Consider the following 26790-nt stretch of genomic DNA (forward strand, 5'->3'; position numbering starts at 1 on the left):
TGGTGCTGGATCTATAATAGCAACCCCTTGGCTATATTTGAAGAACCTGACTTGGTATTCTAATCCCCACATCCACGCCTGACCTTTACGAGATGTGTCATTTCAGCTTTCTCATCTCTAAAATGGGAATCACAATAGTGTACACTTCATATGGTTGCTGTGAGGCATACAGTATCAAGTAAATTACATGGATCCCATGAATGTGTATTGAATTGAAATGCAGTCTTTAAAAGTGCATCATGGTGACTGTGCACATCCAGCCATTTTCTGTTGAATTTACTTGCATTGTGCTCTTTTCCTTCTTGTTTGGGAATAATCATCATATGATCATGTCTTTTAAAGCATATTGGGAATCTAATATTCCCACAGAAAAAATCGTGGACATGGAGAACAGACTTGTGGTTGCCAGGGGGGAGGGAGAGGGAGTGGGATGGATTGGGAATTTGGAGTTAATAGATTCAAACTATTGCCTTTGGAATGCATAAGCAATGATATCCTGCTGTATAGCACTGGGAACTATGTCTAGTCACTTATGATGAAGCATGATAATGTGAGAAAAAAAGAATGTATACATGTATATGTAACTGGGTCACCTTGCTATATAGTATAAAATTGGCAGAACACTGTAAACCAGCTATAATGGAAAAAATAAAAATCATTATAAATAAAGTACATCTGTTATAGGCAGCAAAAAAATAAAGTATTTCTAATAAGATCTGTATCACTCAGGCATCTCAGACAAGCAGAACCACTAGAAGATAGATAGATAGATAGATAGATAGATAGATAGATAGATAGATAGATAGATAGATAGATAGATAGGTGATAGATTTCTAGGAATCTGCTTGCTCATTTGTAGGGGCTGGCAAGTCAGAAATCTGTAGGGAAAGCCCATAGGCTGGAAACTGTCAGGAGCTAATGCTCCAGTCCAAAGGAAATTTTTCTTCTTTTTCAGGTAAGCCTTAGGTTTTTGACCTCAAAGATTGGGCAGTTTGGGTGAGGCCCACAGGTTATAGAAGGTAATCTGCTTTACTTAAAGTCAACTGACTGTAGATGTCAATGCTATCTACAGAATTCCTTCCTAGCAAGACCTAATGTTTGATTGAGTAATTGGGCTCTATAGTACAGCCACCCACAATGACACAAAACTAACCATCAGTGTATCCATACCTTACAGCTTATGTGGACTCCCAAAGAAGGGGAGACACAGTGTCGATGAGGCTATGGAGAACATGGGATGAGATGAGTCTCCAAGGAAACCAATGGTGAAGACCCTAAAGGGTTTCCTACTATACTGACTAAAAGCCAAAGTCCTAAGTGAGGGCTCTCGAGTCCTATTATCTGGCTCTACCTCCACCCTACCTCTCAGAACCCAGCTCTTACCTCTCTCTCTAGGTCACATCCCTTTCCAGCCTTGCTGGCCTCCTCATTCTGGAACTCTTTTCCCCTTGATGTGGACTTAGCCAATTTCCTCAATTCCTTCAAGTCTTTGCTTGACTCTCTTCTCAACAAGACCACAGTTCTTCCTAGCATTACGAATCCCACCTACCCTTCTCTTTTTTTCTTTTTTCCATAGCATTTACTTCCTTCTATACAACTTACTTAGTTCATTTATTTACTATATATTCCCTTCTCTAGAATATAAACTTCTCAGTGGGGATCTTTGTCTCTTTTGATTACTGATATATTTCAAGCCCTTAGAACTGTGTTTGGCATATGATTGAGGCCCAAGAAGCACTTGTGCAGTGAAAGAAGAGGAGGATAAAGAAGGGCAGTGCTACTCAAGAACTAATGGGGTATGGTTAGCGTGGCTAAGTGGAACAACTCCAGGGGCACCGTTCACATAGATTGCATTGTGAATAAAGGTCCCTGGTGTTGTGCAACACAGCAGCCCCTTAAAATAGATGACCTGATAATCAGTACATTCAAATTCCACTTCTTTCTGTAAAGAGAAGTGAAGGCCCCGTAAAGGGCAAGTCCTCGTTGTCTGTGCTATCCTCTAAAGGAGGACAAATACAATTCGGGTATTAAACCGGATTGAAAAATTTGAACCCTTTATATCCCTGTAAAAAGATAAAAATCCAAATTGTTTTTAAGAAATGCACTTCATGGAACCACTTATTATTATCAAGTCCAAAGGGAGACATAATAAGAAATGGGTACATGAGTTTCATGTCATAAGGACAGTTTTTTTTTTACACATAATTCCTTATTTCTATAATTCATTTCCTCTACCTATTACCAGAAAAATCTCAGCCTTTCTCATCAGAATTCTTAGTTGTTCTAAAACTGTGGCTCCCAGATAACAGCAACATCATGACCTGGGAACTTTTTGGCAGTGTTCCACAGACCCACTGAATCTGCAGCTCTGGGGTGGCACCTGCAGGTAATTCTTGATTCATGCCCAGGTTTCAGAAGCACAATTAGAGACCATCCCCCATTGACAAAGTTTCCTCTATCTGCTTTGTATGCCTAGCATCTAATATGTTGTGTTAGATAAATAACTGTGTTTCTTACTCCAAATATAAAGCCATATTATATTGAAAGACATTCTTCCCAGATGATTCTGCTCTGTGCCTCCTGCCTCACCCTTTTGATAATTCCTGAACCTGAGAATATTCAAGAGTCTTAAATGTCCTAGAAGGCCCTTTCCTGGTCTCATTTTCTGGGAGGGAGAGAAGGATACTAAACTTACATATCATTACTATATTTCTATACATATGGCCCTCCTTTGGAAATTTTGCATGAGGTCCTCAAAGCTTGTTCAGTTTAAGAAGCACTTTCTGGAACCATGCCTAATCCCAGAGAAAACCAAATTAACTCTCACCACAAAGTCATATGGAATCACACTCTTGGAAAACATGAATACTCAGTGCAGCTAAGGAAGAATTGCCTGCCTTTGACTCTAGGAGTAACCATAGCCATGAAATTCCTTGGAAGGACCTCATCAGTACTCATATCTGTAAAACCCTAGAGTAGTTGGTAATAGAAAGCAGAGAGATGTTCATGTCTACTCTTAGTAGAACATGTGGCCCCCAGATCACATTTTAATGATGAAAGATAAATTAAAAGTGATCACCAGAACTCATTCTAAGCCTTGATTTTTTTTCCAGTTTTTCTTATGCAGTATGTGTTAGGTTAGTACCAAAATAACAAACATACCTTTCAAAGGCCCTGAGAGGGTTAGGCATTAACTCAGTCTTGATCAGACATTCCAGTGTGGCAAAGCTGATGAAATTATGATTATGTTCTGTTCACTACATGTGTTAAATGCCCCTTCCCTATACTTAGGGTCACTGTGTCATTTTCATAGTCTTAGACTAAGACCTGAACATGTGTTTGTCTCTTCATGAAGTTTTTTGAGTTTGACGAAGTACTACTCTCTAAATAGTTACTTACTGATGTGTGTGTGTTTGTGTTTCTGATCAGAGTCATTGTCAGTGGTGTGCAGATAGTGTTTAACACCCAGCTCTCCAGACAAAAAAGCCCCAGAGTGATGCACTTGTCAATTTCCATAGTGTAAGTGTTATCACCAGCACCATCTTCAGGCTATCAGTCTGACATTATTGTAAATCAAGTTTGGGAAAAGTATACATAGCTGGCACTCTTGGATTGGTACCAGTCAGCTCCAAACACATCCTTCAAATGTAGAAAATTTGGAAAGCAGAGGAAAGGATAAAAAGAAAACAGCAGGAATAAATTCATCATTTTGCTGCTGAAAACAAAAATCATTTTTAATATTGGATTATATTTCCTTACAGTATTTTGTCTATTTTAACATGTTTATCATTATGTGTATGTAATTTTGTGTTTTTCTTTTTATAGTAATGAACATCATTTTAGTGGTTGCATAATATTCCATCAAATAGATGTAGTATAATTTATTAGCCATAATTGCAGATATTTAAGTAACATTTCCTAATTTTTAATATTTCTGCAAATAATGTTACATATCATTAGTGCACTAAGTATAAATCTTCCTTCACCTTTCTGGTTATTTTCTTAACACAGATTCTAAGAGCAAATGATTTCAGTTATGGATCTTGAAAGAAATATTTCCAGATATGATATGGAAAGTTTGTAACAATATGTACTCCAGTAGTGTTTAAGATTGCTTCTCTCACATTGCTTCACTACTACTTTTTTTCTTTTTACAGCCACAGTTGTGGCATATGGAAGTTCCTGGGCTAAGGGTGGAATCAAAGCTGCAGCTGAGGCCTACACCACAGCCATAGCAGTGCCTGATCCCATCCTGATCTGAGCTGCATCTGTGCATCAAGTGTTTCTTGGGCCTCAATCAAATGCCAAACACAGTTCTAAGGGCTTGAAGTACATAAGTAATCAAAAGAGACTGCCGTAACACCACAGCTCATGGCAATGCCAGATCCTTAACCCACTGAGCAGGGCCAGAGGTGGAACCTACATCCTTATAGAGACAGTGTTGGGTCCTTAACACAGTGGGAACACAGTGGGAACTCCAACAACTATTTCTTTTTTAAAGTTTTTATTTTATTTTTATTTTTCATTTATTTATTTATTTATTTATTTAGTCTTTTTAGGGCCATACCCGCGACATATGGTGGTTCCCAGGTTAGGGGTCCATCCAGTCGGAGCTGTAGCCCCCAGCCTATGCTGGAGCCACAGCAACAGGAGATCCGAGTCGTGTCTGTGACCTACACCACAGCTCACAGCAATGCTGGACTCTTAACACACTGAGCGAAGCCAGGGATCAGACCCATGTCCTCATGGATACTAGTCGGGTTCACAAACCGTTGAGCCGCAATAGGAACTCCTAAATTGTTTTTTTAAAGTTTTAGCTTTGCATTTATTTGCAATGTGCTAAACATTTTTTTAGTTTATTCTCATTTCTGTTTTTCCTTTTAAAAAATTTTTATTCACATCGAAGGCTGCACAGTAAATAAACTCCCTCCTGGGATATTTCTATATGTGCCTCCCACCTCACTCCTTTGATAATTCCAGTACTAGAGAATGTTTAGGAGCCTCAAATGATCTGGAAGGGCCTCTTCTGTTCTACTCATCTGGGAGGGAGGAAGAGAGGGACACTAAACATGCTCCTTCTCTCCTCCACTTATACCTCTGTTTTTTTTCTATTTCTCTTCTCCAGGCCCCAGGCTCCCTCCAACTCCAGCCTACTGTTTCTCAGATAATCTGGGCACACCATGGGGAAAAGCATGTTCTTCTCCCATATATATGCAGGGCTCACTCCTTCACTTCTGCCAAGGCTTTTTACCAGAGCCGTCTCTAACAGGCTTTCTCTGATCCCTCATCCAAAGTTGCCATCCCTCATTCCTATTCACTGTCTCTCTTCTCTACCTCACTCTTGTCCATGGCATTTATTACTATCTGATATGATATATATTTTATTTGTTTATCATCTGCTCCCTCTCTAGAGTATAAGACAGTATTTCTGGAGTCTCCAGGAGTGTCTCATGCTCAATGAGTATTGGTTGGATGAATAAGTATACCCCAGTTCTATATCTAAAAGGTTAGTTTTATCTTGATGAAGACAAAATCAACTTTTATATTCTCTTTAAACACTGAAGATGATATTTTGCAATGTCTATAACAAATATATTTTTAGATTTTAAGATATGTTTATATATAAACAGGTTAGTGGTTTATGTAACTAAATCTTCCATTGTGATTTTTTTCCATTCAGATTACATTTACATAATCCTTTTTCATAAAGAAATCAGATAACTTTGCACCTATACTTTATTCTAACAGCTTTATGGCTCTGTAATATATAAAGAATTAATTTTGTCACTGTGATAAAATTAAGTCTAATTTTTTGATGTAACTTACTATTGTGATATTTTGTTGCTTTGATTTCTTTCTTTTTCTTCTTTTTCTTTAGGGCCATACCCACAGCATATGGGAGTTCTTGGGCTAGAGGTCGAATCAGAGCTGCACCTGCTAGCCTACACCACAGCTGTAGCAACACAGGATCTGAGCCACATTTGTGACCTACACCACAGCTCACAGCAATGCCAGATCCTTAACCCAGTGAGCAGGGCCAGGGATCAAACCTGCATCCTCACGGATGCTAGTTGGGTTCTTTACCACTGAGCTGCAATGGAAACTCTTGATTTTTCTTTCTATCATGTTTCATGGTATTTTAAAACTTAACTTGTATATTTTCCTCTCATGTAAAATCTATAGGTGTCAAATCTAAATGGACATTCCTAATTATCTCCAAGATATTTTCATGTTAGTATCTCTGTTTTTTAAAAGCACTTTACAATATGGATTAAATTACTTGAGTTTGTTTTTTTTATCATTACAAGTTCTGATAACATACAGAGCAAATAAAATATAATAGGAAGTTGGGTTCCTCGAAATGGAAATATCAAGGACTGAAGTCAAATCCGCCTCTAACCACACTTTTCCTGTAACACCTGCCAGGTGTTATTAGAATTGGAAAACTGACTCTTTTATTGACTCTCTGTTAAGTCCAATGCCTAACCTGTGTTTGTTGCTTGATAAATATTTGTGGACTGAATTGCCTGAACCTTGAGGCATGATATCCTTTCCAGGAAAGTATTCCAAGGAATAGCCTTCCTTTTCCATCTGTCTTCTGTTTTCTCCTTCTCTTAGCTGCGGTCCAGTGCAGAGCTCCATCCTGAACTGCTCACAGATTGCCTTGCCGTGCAGCCCCTGCAGCCTGCCACTTCCCCAGGAGATGCTGCTGATAGGGCAGTGGGATGCTCCCCAGGGCCCGGGCCTGACCTCTATCCAGGTAATGACAGCAAAGGCAGACTTCACCACATCAACTCCCCTTCTCTAAGCCCTTCACTATGGTTAAAAGGAATGCTCACATAAAAATTCTCCCAAAATCATCTGTATTTCACTTCATCAGTGGACTGCAAATTATCCCCCAACTCTCTGCCCCATCTGATTCCTGAGCTGGGTTTGGCCGCAGACTGGTTTTCCTCATAAAAAAAAAAAAAACAGAGTAAAACAATGCATTAGCTCAGTTAGTTCTGGACTTCTGCCAAAAGTTCAATGTACCCAACCCTCTCAGATATCTTAAATTTATTAACTTGATTTAGACTCAAAGGAAATATTTCCCCCTTAAGCAGGTAACAAGCTGCATGTGGATTTCTTAATGGAACAGTCATTGTCGTCTTTGCATTGCAAAACCTCAGGTCTCTAAGAAAAATTTCACATCAAATGAACTAGTAAGAATGTCCGTTAATGTTTGTCAACCCTTGGGGAAGGAGGGATGAGATGACACTCCCAGACTAGCTTCCTTCTGCCGTGTTTGAATAATAGATGACTCAATATTTGGAAAATTTTATGTATGTAGTGAAAAATAAGAAAGGATTAATATGCAATAAGGATGTAATTTTTTTCATTTACTTTATTAGCCTGGATTTTTGTGCATTTTCCTCTCTCTGTAATGGTGATATACTTGTGCATACATAATTGGTTTTCATCCTCATATATGGAAAACTCTTACTGTCATGCTATGAGCAAAAGTCCCACTAGCTCCACATTCCAGACAATGGGAATTTTCTGTTTTCTGTGAATTACAGATTCTGCTCCCACCCCATCTGGCTCCAGAGCCAGCTTTTGGCAGAAGACTGCTTTTTCTTTTTAAAAGTACTAATAAGCCATAAAGAATGAACAATTTACTGATGCATAACAGTGGAGTAGGAGAAGGACATGCTTGTATAGCGTTTTAAACTTGACAATTCTCAGTTGATCCAAATGCGGGGGAAAGGGCATTAAGCAAATATTTCGAAAAGGTCAGTCATCAAGACATCATTAATGTTGTTCCAGTGTTGGTGGCCCCTTATCAGTTGCTTTGAGTACTTACTCTTGGAAAAAACAAAGCCTCAGCTTTTTGAGACCATAGGAGATTAGATTAAATTTATTTGAAGAGCTGACCAAATCTGACAGAGGTTTTGGGTATAGGTACACATAATACATGAAATATGTCAATGTACAATGTTATCAACACCCAAATATTTTATATTAGATATATACATGAAAAAGCATGACTAGCTTTTGTTTGCACACATGTCTGTTTGATTTGCCAAACGTTTGATATACGAATATTTATTCTAGCACATTAAATTAACAATCACTTTAAAACAGCCTTTAGATTATTTCCCTGCTTCTTCAGTCTGTAAATCCATCATCTTATTAAATACCTAGAAGCCAGCAGTAAAAAAGTCAGAACTAACCAGAATCAATTGAAAAATGACATAGCATCCAATATAAATAGTTTATGGTGATGGGCTAATCTTGTTGCATTTTAACCTCTTGGAAATGGGTTTGGGAAGACATATCTTTTTCTTTGAAAAATGTTACTACTCTTGCTGTATATGGGATATAGCATATAGCTTATTTTTAAAACTTAGGATCACATTTGTCTTGGTGGGTGCTTCAGTATGTCTGGTAATATTGGCAAATATATTTAAGAGGTTTAGTTCGAAACAACTTTGTCATTCCAAACATTCTCTTTTTGTCATGACACTTTTTTGCATTTGATCTTAGAGCTCTTAGCTTTGAGCCTCTAACTGTGTCATGTGAGCTGTCATAGCAGACCAGAAGCCTAAGTTACCACATCATCAACAGGGCATCTTCAGAATGACTCCAATTTTCTATGAATCTGGGAACACTGGAAACAGGCAGGTAGTCATTTGGCTTAACTTTGTTCCTAAAATTTTACTTCTCCAATTAGCTTATAACTATGAATATTTATCTGCCCTGCTTCTTTATTCCTGCTTTCCTCAGGTTCTATTTTACTTTCTTTGTTTTTGACTTAAAAAAAGTGATTATGCCCTGTTTTGCTGAGGAGGCAACAAACCCAGAAGACTAAAGACAAAAGGAAAACTAAAGACAAGAGGAAAAACTAAAACACAAAAATTTTAATCCTTCTTTTTATAGCTTTAGAATTGCACTTGCCAGGAGTGCATGTTCACACTAGTCTCAAACCTGTGCTAAAGATCTATGGAAAGAAGCCAGACAGTGAAAAAATGCCAAAGGAAAACGAAACTGTTCATCAATTAGTTAAATGTGAAATCTGAAGTGTTAGGTAATTTGATGAAGACTAAGACTTGGCTAAATGGCAAACGTATTTGGAGTAGTTTCCTTTACATTCTATTATACAAAATCAAGAAAATATTTGTTTAGAGATTGTCAAGAACTTACACATTTAAGTGCTAGTAAGTTGATTTATCATAAAAATATCTTGATGGAAACCTGTTGAATGTGTATGGACAAAGTATCAAAACAGCTTAGCATGAACATCATGATTTTTTAGAAACCGCAATGATTGGGAACTCATGGTTTGAAGAAGTCATGATTTTTAAATGGAAATTTTTAACAGCTAGTAGACAATGATTTGTAAGATTCTAAGACAGGAATAGTTTGCAGAACATTAAGGTGAGCTTGGAAGATAGCAGTTCTGACACATACAGGTCTTGTAATTCTCCTAACATACTGGTTTCCCATATTGAAACAAACTTTTGAGTTGATAAGAGAGTTTGATTGGAAAAGATTGCACAAAAAGACTTTTATTTCTTTGGGAAAACAAAACAAAACAAAACAGTGCCCCATGTTAAATCACTTGAGGCCACACTGAGGAAGATTTTAAATTAAGGTGTTTACTCATCTACTATTCTCAAAATCCCAGGGCTCCTCAGAAATGCTCTTGAGTTAACCTGAGAGTAAGTTTGTGATCTAACAGGGAAGCCAGGGCAGTGATGAGTAATTCTCAAGGATGGCTCACTTGTATTTTCAGTACTTTTGTTGAGAAGTTTTGTAACCTAGATAGGTAAATGCCCCAGGCCAGCCTCTAAATTTAGTTGATTTATCTGATAAGTTGAGGAAGAAGTGTTCCATAGCTAGTAGATCAAGGTGTGAATGACACATTTAAGGCTTAATGGATCTTATTGTCATCTCCCTCAGTGAACTAGATAAGTTAGTGAGTCTACAATATCAAGGACAGCCTGGACCAGTGCCTGGTCTTGGCAAAGAGTCCATTCACCAACAAAGCATTCTTTGTGGAAGCTCTGTCCCACGTGTGATCACAAAAATTACAACTCCCTCCAAACAGAAACTGTACTACAGAATCAGTAAAGTATGGCCTTTGCACATGCTCTTAGCCGTGAAGACATCATAGAGGCCAGTGTGGTTGAGATATTTGAGTCCCACTGAAGCTACCCATTAGATGAAGAGCTAATGCAACTGGAACAAGAAAATCTGCAAGAATGATAGAATTTCATTATTACCACTTCTGTTGGGTTGTAAAATAATTATGTTTTAGGTTTTATGAGTCTACTGAATTATCCCAGTTTTGAATATAGCTTTAGATTTTTCAGAAGAAAAAAATAAATGTTATGTTCAGATATAGGTAATCGTAGAAGGAAAATAAAAGACTTTTTTTAGGGCAGAAATTTTTGAAGTCATGTGGTACTTGGTCCTCTATATCTGCAGATGCAGAACTCAAGGAAGCAGAGAGTCAACTAAATGACCTGAGCATCTAAGGATTTTTGGTGTTTGTAGGGGTTCTGGAGCCAGTTCCCCAAGGATACTGAGGGATGACTATATTGTCATTCCCTTCCCTGCACCTAATTACTAGAAAAAGAAAGTTTCTCTCTTACAATATCATCACTTTATAATAAATCACACCATATTAAATCTATACAGAGTTTAGCATACTTTGTGAAATAGTTAATGTTTCATTTTAATGTAATGTTATGGTATATTTTTTAATACATTTTTACATTCTTGAGTATATTTGCTATCTTGAAACAGCTTAAAGAGTTGTAGGACTTAGAAAAAACTTTTTATAAAAGAGCTTAATGTAGTCTACTCTCAAAAAGTGGTTGTTAATTCTGAGACTTTATTAGAAGGTTCTAAACTGGCATATAATTTCCCAACAGGTTAAACTTTGTAAGAGAATTGTGAAGATAAAATAACATGATCTGTATATATAAAAGTCTTTTTTTTTTTTTTTTTTTTTTTTTTTTTTGTCTTTTTGCCATTTTCTTGGGCCACTCCTGCAGCATATGGAGGTTCCCAGGCTAGGGGTCGAATTGGAGCTGTAGCCGCCGGCCTATACCAGAGCCACAGCAACTCGGGATCCAAGCAGCGTCTGCAACCTACACCACAGCTCATGGCAATGTCGGATCCTTGACCCACTGAGCAAGGCCAGGGATCAAACCCGCAACCTCATGGTTCCTAGTCAGATTCGTTAACCACTGAGCCATGACGGGAACTCCTGTAAAAGTCTTTAAGAAGGCATAGTGCATTATAAAAATGTGAAAGTTATAACTTACACTATCTTCAAAAGCACTGCTTTGCTTAGAATTCACAAGAGGTGAAAAGGAATAGAACAATTTGGAATCGATGTTGGTCAGAAGGAGGTAGATCCTGGAGTTACAGAAGGGATTGAAAGGCAAACATTTGGCAATAAAATCGTTGTCAAGTCTCTTTGATGTTGCATTGAACTGCTCTCAAAATATTGCATTGTTTTCATAACATCTCTTTCATCCATGGTTTATCCACAGATTGGATTGGATCAGTGAAGGTAGGAGCAAGCCTCATCCTTTTCTGTTGTAGGCACTGATAGCTTTAACCTATAGATTTAGCCATTCCTGCCCTGAGCCCTCCTTTAATTTTCATTATATCACTTGAACAAACTATGAAAATAGATTGCTGGGCCCCATCCCCAGAATTTCTGATCCGGAAAGTCTGAGCAGGTCACAAGAGTTTCACTTTTTTTGCCAGGTATTTCTCAGAAGTTCTCTAGTGACACTAGGTGCTGCTGATCCAGGAACCACACTTTGAAAACCATTGCTCTGAGTCAGAAAATGTAGGAATGTGACTTTAGGAAGATGAGATTTGAATTTTGACTAATGGGAGTTTGAATAATAGGAATTGCCCCAATTAACTAGATGAGGAGAACCCTTTCGCAATATACCTATAACAAGTGATAATCACTTTAAATATCTTAAATATCTTTTTCTATTATTTTTATTTATTTTTTAATTTTATTTGATTTACATTGTTCTGTCAGTTTCTGCTGTACAGCAAAGTGACTCAGTTATACACATATATATACATTATTTTTCTCATATTATCTTCCATCATGTTCCATCACAAGTGATTGGATATAGTTACCTGTGCTATACAGCAGGACCTCATTGCTTATCTACTCCAAATGCGATAGTTTGCATCTATTAACCCCAGACTCTCAGTCTATCCCACTCTTTACCCCTTCCCCTTGGCAACCACGTCTGTTCTTTATGTCCGTGAGTTTATTTCTGTTTTGTAGATGGGTTCATTTGTGCTATATATTAGATTCTACCTAGTCATGATATCACATGATATTTGTCTTTCTCTTTCTGACTTACTTCCCTTAGTATGAGAATCTCTTGTTCCATCCATGTTGCAGCAAATGGCATTATTTGTTCTTTTTATGGCTGAGTAGTATTCCATTGTGTATATATACCACATCCTCTTAATTCATTCATCTGTCGATGGATATTTGGGTTATTTCCATGTCTTGGTTATTGTGAATAGTGCTGCAATGAATGTAGTGATGCATGTATCTTTTTCAATGAAAGTTTTGTCTGGATATATGCCCAGGAGTGGAATTGATGGATCATATGGTAGTTCTATATTTAGTTTTCTGAGGTGCCTCCATACTGTTTTCCATAGTGGTTGTACCAATTTACATTCCCACCAACAGTGTAAGAGGGTTCTGTTTTCTTGACACCCTCTCCAGTATTTGCTATTTGTAGACTTATTAATGATAGCCATTCTGACTGGTATAAGGTGGTACCTCATTATAGTTTTGAAATTTCTTAAAATTTTATGTCAGCTATATCTCGGTGAAGCTGACATTTGAAAAGAAATATTTAAAAGTCAATGGAGATTTTTTTCACATGCAGACCATGTGATGAAAATCTGTCCACAAAAGATAATTTTATGATATTGCTGATAAGACTGTATATTTACACTGATAAATGGAATAATGCTTCTCTGGTACTTACAATTAAATAATTACAAAGGTAGCAAAACTGAATCAAATAGGAAATAAAAATACCCTGTAGTATATATTTTTATTTCTTGAAACTAAGACCCTATAGGTAGATATTAAGCATGTCCTCCCACATCAGTATTATAATGGCAGTGCTCATTTTTTGGTTAAGAATGAGATTTATAACCACCCAACTGAAGAAAATTAAAATTCTGATTCCCAGCCAGAACAGGGCACATTTGTATGTACGCAGCTAATGTTAATGACTTTACATGTTTGCAAGCCGCTTAATTTGGTACTTCAATTTTCCATATCCACTTATTCCTTTCTATTCATGTTAGTTTTTCACGCAAGATTAAGCTGAATTATTCAGATTTACAATATGTACAAGTTTTTTCTGTAAAAATATATTTGCGGGTAAGCAGAAATAATTCCATACCTTACGGAGGAGAAGAGGAAAGTAGTGAGTCTGGGTAATTGTAGTTGTGTTCCCACTGGGAAAAGTCTTGGTTGTCTTTATACTATTATTTCTCCTTTCCCTCATTTTATTTATTCCATCATTGTTATTTCATTGGCGTTTAAGTGGAGTGTGGGAAGAAAAACTTGGGGCTACTTTAAAGTGTACCTCAAGAAGGTCTTAGGAAACAGAGGGATGGTAAGATGAAGAATTCAGGATAGAATCTCTGGAGTTAGGAGGCAGTAGCTTTTGTAATTAAGAAGTTACAGGTCAAACTTCTGGGTCCAGAGTCTTGACCTTCTGCTTCAATTGAATTTACCTTCCACGGAAGGAGAGAAATAGGTAGTTATGTCTCTTTCATGTGAAGAATAAAGAAAAAAGAATATGGACGTTTTCAAAGTGTTTTTAGCCACAGTGAACGTTCATTTTTTACATTTGTGTGAACACTGAAAATAATGTTAAGGATAGCATAAAACCTTAAAGTGAAGGACATTACTGCATTCGCCTGAATATTACTTGCCATGTTTTCCTGTTAACAGTGATAAGAGAGCATATTACAGACACTGTATAAAGACACTTTTGTGGAACTGATCCATTCTGGGCCACCAATAACACTGACTCCGAAGACTGGCTTCTATAGTGTCATCCTCAGTATTGTCAGAGAATCACGTGCCCTATTCAGGTGCCCTGACCATGCCTTGAACTATTCATGCAGCTCTAACAGTAGGCATTCATCCATCAGAAGTTACAGCTGCCTCCTTGGCATCTTAATTTTCTTACCTATGTATCAAGGCTGCTCAAGCCTCACTTTCTAGTTGCTACCTGAGTTTTGCTTCTTGGACTACATTCCTATTCTTTCTTAGCAAACCTAGTGCTCACATCTGGCTTCTGTTCTGACTGTCCATTATTTCTGATTTCAGAGCTCAGCCCTATCCTAAAAAGCTGTTAACATCTAACCATATCCTAAAAAGTGAGGAATTTGTAGTATCTTCACTGGAATGTTTTGTGGTTGGGGGATTAATAAAAGGCCTATTTCCACCTTCCAGGAGAGGCTGCAGAAAGTAAACTATCCAGGTGACCCTTGAACAATGCAAGTTCGAACTATGCAACTCCATTTATACATGGATATTTTTCAATGATAAATACTACCATCCTACACAGTCCATGGTTGGTTGAATCTTTGGATACAGATGAACCACAGAGATAACAGCAAATATTGATAGTGATAGCTAACTCTAAATTATACAGGAATAAAATCCTGCATTGTTCAAGGGTCAACTGCATTCACTATCGAAAAGAAAGGGGGATAAACTGTCATCAGCATGCATAGGTGTTTGCTCCTCAGAGAGGTTCACAGATATGCTCACCACGTTTTCTGAGAAATGGACACACTTCATGAAAATGCATTACATCAACTGTCCAAGAAGATTTCACAACTGGTAAAATAATGGTCTAGGTTCCATAGTTCTGAAATACTAAGGCAGTTTGGGATTATATCTACCCAAAAGTAAAGATGGGCAGTATTTAGTGTCTCTTTTCTTAAGTCACATTACTGGCCATTTTTTGTACAAGTCCTCTAACCACTGCCGGTCTATGTTCAAATAGAACATTTATGAAAGGAAGTGTTACTTCTTTCTCTAACTTAAATTTATTTCCCTCTTATGAATATCAGTTGCTAATCTGACGTACAGTAAATGACATACAGGTTGCTTAAAACAGAGCCTAGCATGCAGTATAAGTGTCCAGCATCAATAATTATCGTTACTTTTTATCCAAATACCAGAAAAAAAAAACAAAAACTTTGGAGTTTACACTGTGGTGCAACAAGATCAGCAGCATCTCTGGAGCAGTGGGATGCAGGTTCAATCCCTATACTGGCACTGTGGGTTAGGAATCCAGTGTTGCTGCAAAACTGTGGCTTGTATCTGATCCCTGGTCTGGCAACTCCATGTGCTATGGGGCAACCAAAAAAGAAAAAATAGCAGAAAAACATGTTATAGTTCTGTAAAGCAGATAGGGAACAGGTGCCCCAAATTACTCACCACCACCATTATTTAAGAGGTGGGGAAAATATGGATGCCTGAACAAATTAGAAATTTAATAAACATCATTTAGTAAAAGAAAACTAAAATATGGTCTTTTATATTTTATATTTCAGAATTTTTTTTCTGCCTTTTAGGGCTGCACCAGAAGCATATGGAAGTTCCCTGGCTAAGGGTTGAATCAGAGCTACAGCTGCCAGCCTACACCACAGCCACAGCAATGCAGAATCCAAGCTATATCTACAACCTACACCACAGCTCATGGCAATGCTGTATCCCCAACCCACTGAGTGAGGCCAGGGATTGAACCCGCATCCTCAAGGATACTAGTCAGATTCATTTCTGCTGCGCCACAACGGAAACCCATATTTCAGTAATTTGCCCAGTAATTCACATAGCATTTTTTTTTAAATTAAGGAAATCTACTGTAGGCCTCATGAGAAAAATAAATTGGAATCAGAAGTCCATTGCTTGGATGGCAATATCCCTGGAATCACAAAGTCAGAATTGTATTTTGATGGGCACTGATGTTTGTATATTCAAAAATAGTGTAGTTTTTGTTTATTCTTGTTGTTTAGAGATAGTGTGCTATGGCTGAAAGAACTTGGAGCTAAATATGAACCTTCTGGCTCTCCACTCCCTAGATGTTTAATTTGGAGAGGTTACCCTTTCTCTTTGTAAAATGGTGGTAAAATTCCTGATTCCATAGGTCTGTTGTGAGAATTAAGTGAGATCACGTGTAAGAGTTCAGTACACTCCCTGCAGCTGACAGACGCTCAACTGATGCTCCCTGCTTTTCTTCCTTCCTCTTTGCTTAAAATCTTAGCGAATTTCTCACAAACCTGGTTTGTGAGCAATTCTGTGACAGGAACTAGAACATTCTTTTTAGTACGAGGTACTACTACTTGGAGTTCAGAAATAGCTGTCCTGAGATAATGTGTTCCTTCCAAGAAGAAGTCAAGTCAAGGTGAGGACTCAGAACGCTCATATTCTGAGGCCCATTTTCAGATCTGTAAATTAGACATTTTTTTTCTGTTTCCATGAAGAGTAGAAGTATACTCAGGCTGGTAATATGGAGTGAAAATATGCCTGGTTGATAAATGAACTTAATCAATCGTGAATTTGTAAGGGCGAGGTAGGTGGGAGAAAGAAGAAATAGGATTGATGGCTTTGGTCAACACAGTTTTACACAGTCATTGTGTTGGCCTTGCTGAGGTATATAGCCTTGGTCCCTCCTTGTCATTTTGTAAATAGACTCTTCTAGGACATATCATTAAAACTGTTATTTACTATTTGTACCTCAAGCTTAGCCTCCATGTTGCAAAAACAGTTCCCTCATCTTTTCATGAGGGTTCTTAGTAGTTAAACATGCAGCAGATAATGTATTACACTATGGCCACATCTAGGCTGCCCACCTTCTGTTTTTGCATGGTGTGATAGCTAAGGAGGGTTTTAATATTTTCAAATGTAAAATGTGAAAAAGACTTGTAGCCTTTACGTAAGAACAGTTACTCAAATAATGGAGGACATTTCCACATGCCTGCAAAGCCTAAAACATTTACTATATGGGCCTTTACAGAAACACTGCTTGATATTTACATCTGACACATTCATCAGTGACTGAGAGAGATCAAGGAAGCTTATGGCTTCCATATATTTGATCATATTTTGTTTTAAACGTCTGCCAGGAGTGCAGATTTTGATGATCCTATATTTTAGATTTAGCAAATACTTTAGTAGTCTTCTAGCACATGGATTAACAGAGATTCTTATAAGGCCCAATGCTTAAAACAGATCACAGCAGAGCTGTTTCAGTTGGAGGGATCCAGAGCACTTGTACTGCCCATTACTCAGCACTCCTAGTCCTCCCTGGGACATTCTGTGGGGCCTCAAATGTAGTAGCTTTCAAATGGAATTTTTACCATTTAAAGCCATCATGTTGCAAGCTGACACCTACAGAGGTAGCATGGGCTATGGTGGAAGGGTGTAAGCCCTCATTAGTATGGCTCCCCTTTAGGAAGAAGCTGCCAGAAGACAGGTAAGACTTGGTTCTGCTTCTGAGCCCATGGCTGGCAGAGGCATGAGAGGAAGCAGTCACAGTTTCTCTCTACTTAGGTCTGTTTTTTCTAAAAAGAGAGGAGTCTTGATCCCTTTAATAGTCAAGATATGTTTTCTAAAATTCAGGCCTCTTGTAGATATATAAATTAATGTCCAAGAGAAAAGCAAAATGTTGAAATATTGAACTTTAGGAATCCATGCAGTCACATTCCAACAGGAGAGATGCTTACTTCCTCAAAATACACTTTCTACCAGCAACAAAGATGCTTGAAATTCATATAACTGAAGACTAAACCCTCCATTCCACAGGTAGAGAAAAGCCTTTAAATTCCTCAAGAAAGGTTGTTTTGGGGCATAAATTCAGGATTACATGTGAATGATTTATTAGAGTCTATCTGAGAAGTGAACTAGGAGGAAACTGAATATCTGAGGGCAAAATGGCAAGAGCATATACTTCATGAGCAAAGTGTGAAAAAAAGGAAAGAAGGTTCTCTGGAGTCACAGCCAAACCAACTTCCTCACCTGTGCAATTCCCCCAGGGCTGGTGTTAATTGCAGACTTAGGTTCCCCACTAAAGCTCAGTTCCCCAAAAGGGCTGTTGTAACTCCACTGTACAGAGTGAGATTTCCTGAGAGAATTTAGAGTTGGTAAATCAGCCCTTGAGTTGGCTACAAAAATATTGCATTAAAAATTGGATTGACGGTCTCTGCTAAAAATCTGTTTCCAAAAATCCTTCCCTGAAATGTTTTTGAAGTCACATGAATTTAGAGTGGTTGGGGTTGTCTGGGTCATATCTGAAATGGAGGAAACAGCTTTTGTCGTCAGCATGGTACAGGTAGGAGATAGCTAAGGGGTGAATAATGAGGAGTTGGATAGCCCAGTATTTTTTACTAAAACTTCAGGGTTTGTGACCAAGTTAGACTTTATTTCCAGAAAAAGAGATGAGGAACATTCCTTTAAGAGCTTCCAGAAATGGTTGTGCATTCCTACCCCACCTTTCTCCTTTTTCCCGCTTGCCTCCTCTGCTCAGAATGAGATAACAGAACACACAGAGGCAATATTGGATTTCTCATGGGGTAATCTGAATATTTTGCATATTCAAATTATTTTACTGACTTTCTGTGTAACTAACTCTGCAAGTGAAGAAGTAGGTAGTTTGAGGTGAAGGAAAGAAAGGTAAGGTATGAGATTTGAGGTTAGATATGTCATGCATTGTCTGGAAAGACCCCAGAGGGCTGCATGAAATGTTGGTCCCACAGAATTTGAGAGAGCTGCCAGATGATGCCATTCTTCTTGTAACAAAATGTCTTTGTTCTGAAATGCAGATGTTTCAGGAGCTTTTCTTAATGAGAAGTTAATTACACCTGGTATTTCAGAATGTTTGATGGTAACCTTTGGCATTTACATGGGTGACATCGGCCTTTATCTTCTACTTGTATTGCTGTGTGTTCCAGAAAGGCATGTAAGCATGTATCCTCTTCCAAACACTAATAACTTCTTTCCTGGCTATAAATCCAGCTGTATAATGCGGAAATGTAATTGGGCAGCCTACATAGATGTTAGGAGTTCATGTGGGACTATCTATTTGTAAGAGAACCTGAATATGCATGTAACTATCCAGACATCAATAAATTCTCATTTTACCTTATTTATTTCTGTTCCCCAGTGAACAGCAGTGCTTTTAAGCTCAAAGTTAATAGGCATGTTCTTCAGAGATGTACCCTCTCTTACCTTAATAGAACATTTCCCTAACACTTTTGTTTATCGGTTGCCAGGTGGCTCTCCCATCAGGTGACATGAGTGTGTTTTCTTTGTCTTAGTGCACAGGTGACAGTTACCATAGTTTGCCATCAATTAGCTTGGGGTAGCATGTCAAGGATGTACGGGTAGTGTCATTTTAGTCTGACAGCCACCCAATCCAGTTGAGAAGGGATTGTTTCATTATCCTCTTATCAGGGCCACTGGATAATGATACTCTACACTGCAAAGTGAAAGGAAAAAAAAAAAAAAAGACAGGCAGAAAGAATAGATTTTTAGGGATTGGCAATATTAAAATTATTCATGCCTCAAGGAGAAGGGAAGGATTAGAGAGCTGACTGGGCAAACCCTTGAAAAGCTTCTTTTTCTTAAAACAGATGGAATATAGAATGATACCCTTCCTGATGGAGAGAGAGGGAAAGGGGGGAAGTGCCCAAACATTAGGAGGAAAAAAAAAAAAAAGAAAACTAGGCAAGAATTAGCTGCCTGAAAAGCAAATGCAGCCTTCCAAGTGACCAGGCCAGGGCCTTTTCCTTGCTAGAGAACTCTCTCTGGTTTGTGAATTTAGGTCATGAGAGCATTTTCTACTGAACAGCCGCCTAATTAAATTGTTCCATGGTGAAATGCAAAGAACTGCTGAAGGTTTGGGGACCCAAATTTTCATTATTGAGGACCCCAAACTCCAGTCACCCCCCATGTTAGTCACTTTCTTCAGAATGACTGAAGAGAAGTTTTTTTTGAATTCTGAAAATTAACCATGGCTGGATCTTTAAGCTCTTGTAGAAACAAACACAAAGAAGTGCCGAAAATGTAAAAATACTTCAAGATAAACTAAGCTTCAAGAGGGACAATTGTGTTGACATTTTAGTAACAGCCCATTTTCACTCCTTAACGAAGTGCAGTCATGCATGAAAATGACTTGTTATCTTTTAAACTGAAACGCATTATGGGTTGTAACTCAAAGGTGTGTATTACTCATGTAAAATAAAGTACAACATTTTAACCCTGTGAGGACTTTTTGCAGGCCGTGAACACCTTACAGCAGCTGCATTAGAAAAATTGTTCAAAAAATGCTTATTGTTAGAGTATGATGTATATAATCTTTTACATTTTAAAATTACTCTAGTTCATGGTTAATGTTTATATGCATCTTCAAGTAAGATGTCATTCTTTATTGAAGATTTGCTAATTTGGAGCAGCATGTACCTTTGTCTTCCCCATCCTCTTAATTACAGGAATAATTACAATAATATAGATAGCCAAAGAATAGCAACAATGCTTTAACTATGGTCCAGACACTGTGCTAAGTGTTTTCTATATATTGTGTAATCTTCTTCACTACCCTTATTTAGGAGGGAGAAACTGAGCTTAGGTTAAGTGATTTGCCCTAGACACATTACTAGTAAAGTTCAGATTCAAACCCAGGTCCATCTGACTTCCAGTGCATACTCTTTGTTCCTTTAGTAACCACCCTGACACTCTCTCTGGAGTGCCCAATTACTGGTGAAGCCAAAGGAGCTAAAACTTTCATTGCCTTTCAGCTGTTTCCTAAATTCCAACAATTTCTTCGGTGTGGGGGGCATGGGGAGGAAAGACAGAGACAAGATTGAGCTCACCATTTGAATAGGGCCTCTGATTTATTTTTAATATCTCTGAGAAAACTGACTTAGCCTGGTTTCATTGATGAGCTTACCCCTCTGTACTCAGACCCTAGAAATAATCCCCCAGAGATGAATGGTGAGCCCATACCTCTTCCCAATGTACCAGCCTCCAAGCATTAATGTTATTTCTCAGGGTCCCAGCCTTACTTTGGCATTGATTATAAATGAATTCAGTCTATGGATAAGACTGGTCTCCCTTTTCCTGTGACAACAGGCCCTCTATGAAGTGCAGTGCCTTGGCTTTTCAGGTAATCATAAATGACACCAAAAGTAAATATGTTGTAACTGCTTGGTGGCAACAGATCTGCACAGCAGATCTCTTCTTTCTGCATTATTGACAGAGGCAGTGGCCTTTCAGCCACAACATCAACCTCATGCGCTTATGGTAACAGGTGCATATATCTGACTGCTCATGAGTAACCCCTCCCTGCCTTCCTTCTTTCCCACCAGTGAATCAACATGCTCTTGACAAGCATCTGAAATCTTTATTTTGGAAAAAGCACATTTCCTACCAGCTGTTTGTGCAACCAAATAATTCAGTTAATTTCTTGCCTGAGTTAATTTTTAGAGCTGGAAACTTTCTCTCAACCACATTGAGATCACTTTAGTGCTTTTAAGGTGGGTACAAAGAGAAAAGAAAGGAATATATTTTTTTGACTATAACCAGTATTTTGATGGTTTAAACTACTTGTGTGCCTTGTGTACGATAGGGGAAGAGTGCCTAGTGACTCTGAGCAGCCTTTACAAATGGAGTGTACAGGGGTATATGCACTCTTATGTGTTTTGCAACTGCCCTGCATTTGAGAGGCAATAGAGTGTGGTTATTAGGGGTATGTGATCAGAAATCAGGTTTCCTGGGTTTGAATTCCAGGTCCACTACTTACCAGTCACATGACCTAAGTCAGGTAACCTAATCAGGAACCTGATTAGACCTCTATTTCCTCATCAGTGAACTGGGGAAACATTTTCAAAGTAATAAATAAATGTTAACTATTGAATCTAGGGCAAGGCAAGCAAGAAGATAAAATACAGCAGCGATATGGTCCATTACATACTGCTCAAATGTGGTCCCTAGACCAAGCCTCAGCATTGCCTGGGACTTTGGGATTTTGATAGAAGTTCAGAATCTCAGCACTTCCTGCCTCTAAGACCTAATGAATCAGAATCAATATTCTACCCTGGTGATTTGTCTGCAAGTTAAAGCTTGAGAAGCAGGATTCTAGCTGCCCATACAGTTTTGAATAGGAATATGCCCTCCAGTTGACTATTTTAAATATACCTCAGCCTTGTAAGAGGAGGGCTTATTTCTTGTCCTCTAAATTGATAAAAACAGAGTTACCAAACAAGCCTATGGTAGCCTTCCCTGGCTTGGTGTGGGGGCGGGTGTGGCCCAAAACAAGTATATTTCATTTCAGGAAGCTACTAACTTGTTGCCTCCCTCCAGTAGCACAGGGAATACCACGTGACAACTGAGGTATCCCTAAGGGTGCCCTTTTCATACCCATTAGAAATATAGATTAATTATTTTCATTTGGATAGAGAGAGAGATGCCTGTTAACCCAAATTAATCTGAGCAAGTTAAAGGCTCAAGCCTAAAATGCTCTGATCCCAATAGCTGGTGAGATGGCATCTTGGGAACCCCACAGATCAACAGATGCTGCTTTGTCAAACTTAAAAAGCCCAACTCAGTTACCTCCACCTACTTCTATTAGGAGTCAGGGTGAGGGAATGCAGTAAGCCAAGCCCTAGGTGAAGGAAAGTCTAAAGCAGCAGGAAGGCCAGCTCCTAGTCCTCTGCTAAAAGCATAGCTCACAAATGCAGCTTAAGACCATGCTTTTATTTCCTTGGGGAGCCATCATCCTTTAATTCCAAAAGCAATAAGAATTTCCAGTATGTTCCTCTGCCGTGCCTAATCAGTTGTTCCAGCTGCCAGTCATCAGCTCAATCTAGAGGCTCGCCTAAAAGCCTTTTTCCAGCCTTGAAAGCGACACTGACCCCAAGGTGACACTAGACAATGAAGGCCACCTCCATGGGGAGCCTGTGTGTGCTGGTTGGCTTGATCACAACAGTTTTGTTGATATTGTCCTGGATTCTGGAGGGATTGGTTCTCTTCCTTATGCTTTGATTGCTAGGCTCATTGTATGCCCTCAGTGGCATTTGGAAAATCATTTTCAGTGTATATGGAAGGAAATTTTGTGAATGACCTTACAGTTGCACTTTAACATGGAAGTTGTCTTCTTGAGGTTGAAAAAAATATTTGGCAAAGTTGAAGCATTTATCTGTAAGTATGTGTTATGGTGGGCTTAGTTATTTCACTTCCATCTATACTTCAACCTACAGCCTATACTTCTTAGGTATTTGACAAGCACCTGCCTGGTACAGACTAGGGGCTGGAAAGTTGTGTTTGAATGAATGAATAAAAGAATATTATTAGACTATAATAAGGTGGAATTTGAATGCATGACTTTGATAGAAATTCCTAGAAGTCATTGTCAATAGGAGGTATTTCCTGTGCCATAGCGGCAATTTCTAAGAAATGTGGATCTTTGGTAGAGGTCAAGGGCAATCCTACTGAAGCCACAGCTACGTGACTACAGAGTTTTGTTCATTTTATATGAAGAATATGTGAGATGGGGGTTCAATGAACATTGAAAAGCCATGCTCTTTTGTTACTTTCTCCAAATCCCTGGTCATTATTGACCCCAGGCAACATCCACAAACAGTGGTCTTGCCCTGAACTCTGTATGCAAAGGACTCTGTTTAGACACTGAATTATAAGGCTCTACTAGGTTATTTCACGAGAAAAAATTTGTCTTAACACTTCTCATCCCATATGTTAGAAAGTAGAGGCAAGTTATAGGCTTTATTTTTGCCGACAGGTGATTTCTTATACCCTACTTTTTCCTTTAAATTGAATCATAAAGCCCTTCCTTTCTTATCCTCGTGGGATCCCTAGTCAAAAGCTCTCTGCCTGTTCCAGTGCCATTCACAGGCTGTAGAAGTGGAAGGAAGGGCTGTAGATGTGTGTTTGACTGTTGATTAGTCAACACTTGACCTCAGCACAGCTGTGTACCGTACACTTCTTATGCCCCTCCCCCCATCACCTTCACCACCTACATGTGTCCATTGCTTTGGCAACCAGGGGCACCAGGCGTAATTTGGCAGCACCTCCCCGCACCTGTACCATGTATCTCTGGCTTTCTGCCCTTAGGCTTCTGTGATACCTTGGTGTTGGTCCATCTGTGAGAACCTTTAGCCACTGTGGTACATGGGCCTCCTTGAAAGCTTGAGAGAGATAATATCCTTGACTGGTGGGAATAGGAGTTGGCTTAAATGTTCATTTCTGTCCTGTCCTACTCATGGAGCCCAAGCCAAGCTGGGCTCCAATGACATTTAGATTGTGTTCATCTTTGTTTACTATAAAAACTTTAATGATGCATTGTAAACAGTAAGCACCCCTGTCTATCCCAAGGCCTGACTCAATGTGTGCCATACGGTAGGGACTCCATAAATATTTGTGGAATAATTGGCTGCTGTGAGAGGAGTGTGAAGAACACAAGTAAATATGCACACAGAGCAAAAACATTAAAAATAAGTACAGAAAGTAGAGGACATTATAGGCAAAAGCACAGTAACATGAATGTCATGACATATTTGTGATGTGGTCATTTCTCTGATTTGGCCAGAGCTTAGGGCACAATTTGAGGCCGCAAATATGATAGAGTGTTAAAGCATTGAACGTTGATGCTCTATACTAGTAAGTCTTAGTGTTTTAGTATAATGATACATAGAGGTCTGTCTCCCTCATTAAACTGCAACCTCCTCAAGGACAGAGACCCACATGTAGTAGAATGGCTAGCACGTAGTAACCACCACATAAATGTTGAATTCAAAAGATGATGGTTGGAAGATGGACAGATGGATGGATGGATAATAGATGATAGATGGTTTGTCCTGGCCATTAAGTGGGCTGAAGGAGAGGACCTTATATAAGCTTAACTTTCAGTGTATGGCAGGCTGCACACAATGCCAAATTTACTAGCCTATTTCATTGCAGATAATGCAAAAACATAGTTAATATAACTAATGTAGACCTTTGGGAAGCAGTATATTTTCTATTGTACCATAAAGTAGAGCATGGAGTGTGCACACCAAGTTTCCCTGTTGCTCGTGGGTTGCAAACAGCAAGGCAGCACTTTCCCGTGATAAACACACACACACAAAGTTACCTCCGGGGATAATAGTGCTGGGTGCACTCAGCAACTACAATAAAATAAATAGGAGAGCTCAGTTTTCTACTTTAAGGCGGGAAAAAAAATTAGCTGTATTTCCACAGTGTCTCTGTGACCTCCTATTATTCCATTAGTTTTTGGAATAGTATGTAAAACACCAAGCTGCATGCTGACAAACACCATAATGAAACTATTGCCACAGTCAATCCAAAGAGCCTTCTCCTGTGGGTAAAATTATTATTTGGAATACAAGCAGAATGTGGTTGCCTGAGTGAGCTGAGCATAAATGAGGGTAGTGATTCATAAGGTGACTCTAGCAAGTTTGCAAATGTGCAACTTTTCTGGAGGCTGACATACAACAGAAGCTCTGCATTGCCCTTTTGAGCTGGTAAGCATTTTCTAGTCTCGCCACCTCTTTAGGACTTGGAAGTGTGGTGCAGGATGCAGGCTTTTGAGGACAGGAGTTAACCTGGCACAATGCTGACTTCCCAAAAATAAACCCTTCAAATCAGATCACACTCCTGTCAGTAGTTTTTTTGAGCGGGAAGATGGTAATTCTTCTTCTTCACATATTCCTTTAAGTACTTGAACTCTTGTTCCATTGGATTAAGCTTTTGGGGGCTGGGTCATCTGGGGTATTAATTATATCCTGGAGAGGTTGGAGAAAAGTAGTACTGGTCTAAAAATACAGCTCACTGAACTTTTAAACCCTCAAATCTCTTTGATTATGTGGCTTCTTTTTCTTAATCCTGAATCTGATTTTTTAAATTTTTTAAAAATCCATTTATTCTTTGATATCAGTAGAGTAAGTTCAAAAAGAGCAAAGATGGGTATAAAGCTCAGCATAGCTTTGTATAGAGAAGGAAGTTAGAGTCAGCATAATGATGCTGCTATGATTGCAGCATAATGAGATGTCTGCTGAGTGGGTCCAGACACGGAGAGAACCTCTCTGATAGCGATAGACTCTGAAATTGACAAGCCCCAGTTTCTTCTGTGACATGGTACCAATTAGCTGATCTAAATGGACATGTATTTAAGTTTGAGGTCATGTACACTTCTCAAAGACTAGGCTACCCCCAAGAACGAGGCTGTAACTCACTCTCTGTGGTAATAGACAACAGTAGGAAAAGATCGCAGAGTGGTTTGAGGCCCCCTTTCCATATTTTGTGGTGTTGAGAGAGGGCTCATTTTTGATGAAGACCAAGTACGACTCTCCATCACACCAATGAAGAAATGCCCAGGGTCGGTTAGACTCTGAAGTTAAAAGAATGTGGGATCCTACAGTGGTACTAGGATCAGGGGAAGCTCTATTCTTGTTACATTGATTTAGCAGTGACAGAGGGAGACCAGGCACGACCCAAGTGCCTCACTGCAGCACTGAGAAGAGGGAGAAGGCCTGTGTTGTGTCCTTCTGGGTCCGCAAACCGAATATTCTATTACCTGACCCTCATCTCCTGTGACTAAAAAGTGTTATTACAGAGACCTTCGCCAAGGTGCAGACATTACCAGATTGACTAATTATGCAGTGTCCAGACAGGGAACTTGCCAGGCAGGGCAACTC

The 26790-nt window shown here is 38.8% G+C and overlaps 1 protein-coding gene across 35 annotated transcripts in view; it reads left to right on the forward strand.

Annotated features, from left to right (window-relative positions):
* GLIS3 (GLIS family zinc finger 3) overlaps positions 1–26790 on the forward strand; it is a 674383-nt gene that overhangs the window by 598925 nt on the left and 48668 nt on the right. For 33 of the 35 annotated variants that reach the window (XM_084986252.1, XM_084986326.1, XM_084986283.1 and 30 more), the window contains one exon: positions 6619–6760. The exons of the other annotated variants lie outside the window; for them this stretch is intronic. In XM_084986252.1, the coding sequence (XP_084842378.1) occupies positions 6619–6760 (142 nt within the window). The remainder of the gene's footprint in view (positions 1–6618; positions 6761–26790) is intronic. 35 annotated transcript variants of the gene reach the window in all.

Source organism: Sus scrofa, chromosome 1 (genome assembly GCF_054392235.1).
Source record: "Sus scrofa isolate SSC_HxYL_T2T_F1_AM1 chromosome 1, Sscrofa_HxYL_maternal_Yorkshire_Landrace_v2.0, whole genome shotgun sequence".
Lineage (NCBI taxonomy): Eukaryota > Metazoa > Chordata > Mammalia > Artiodactyla > Suidae > Sus > Sus scrofa.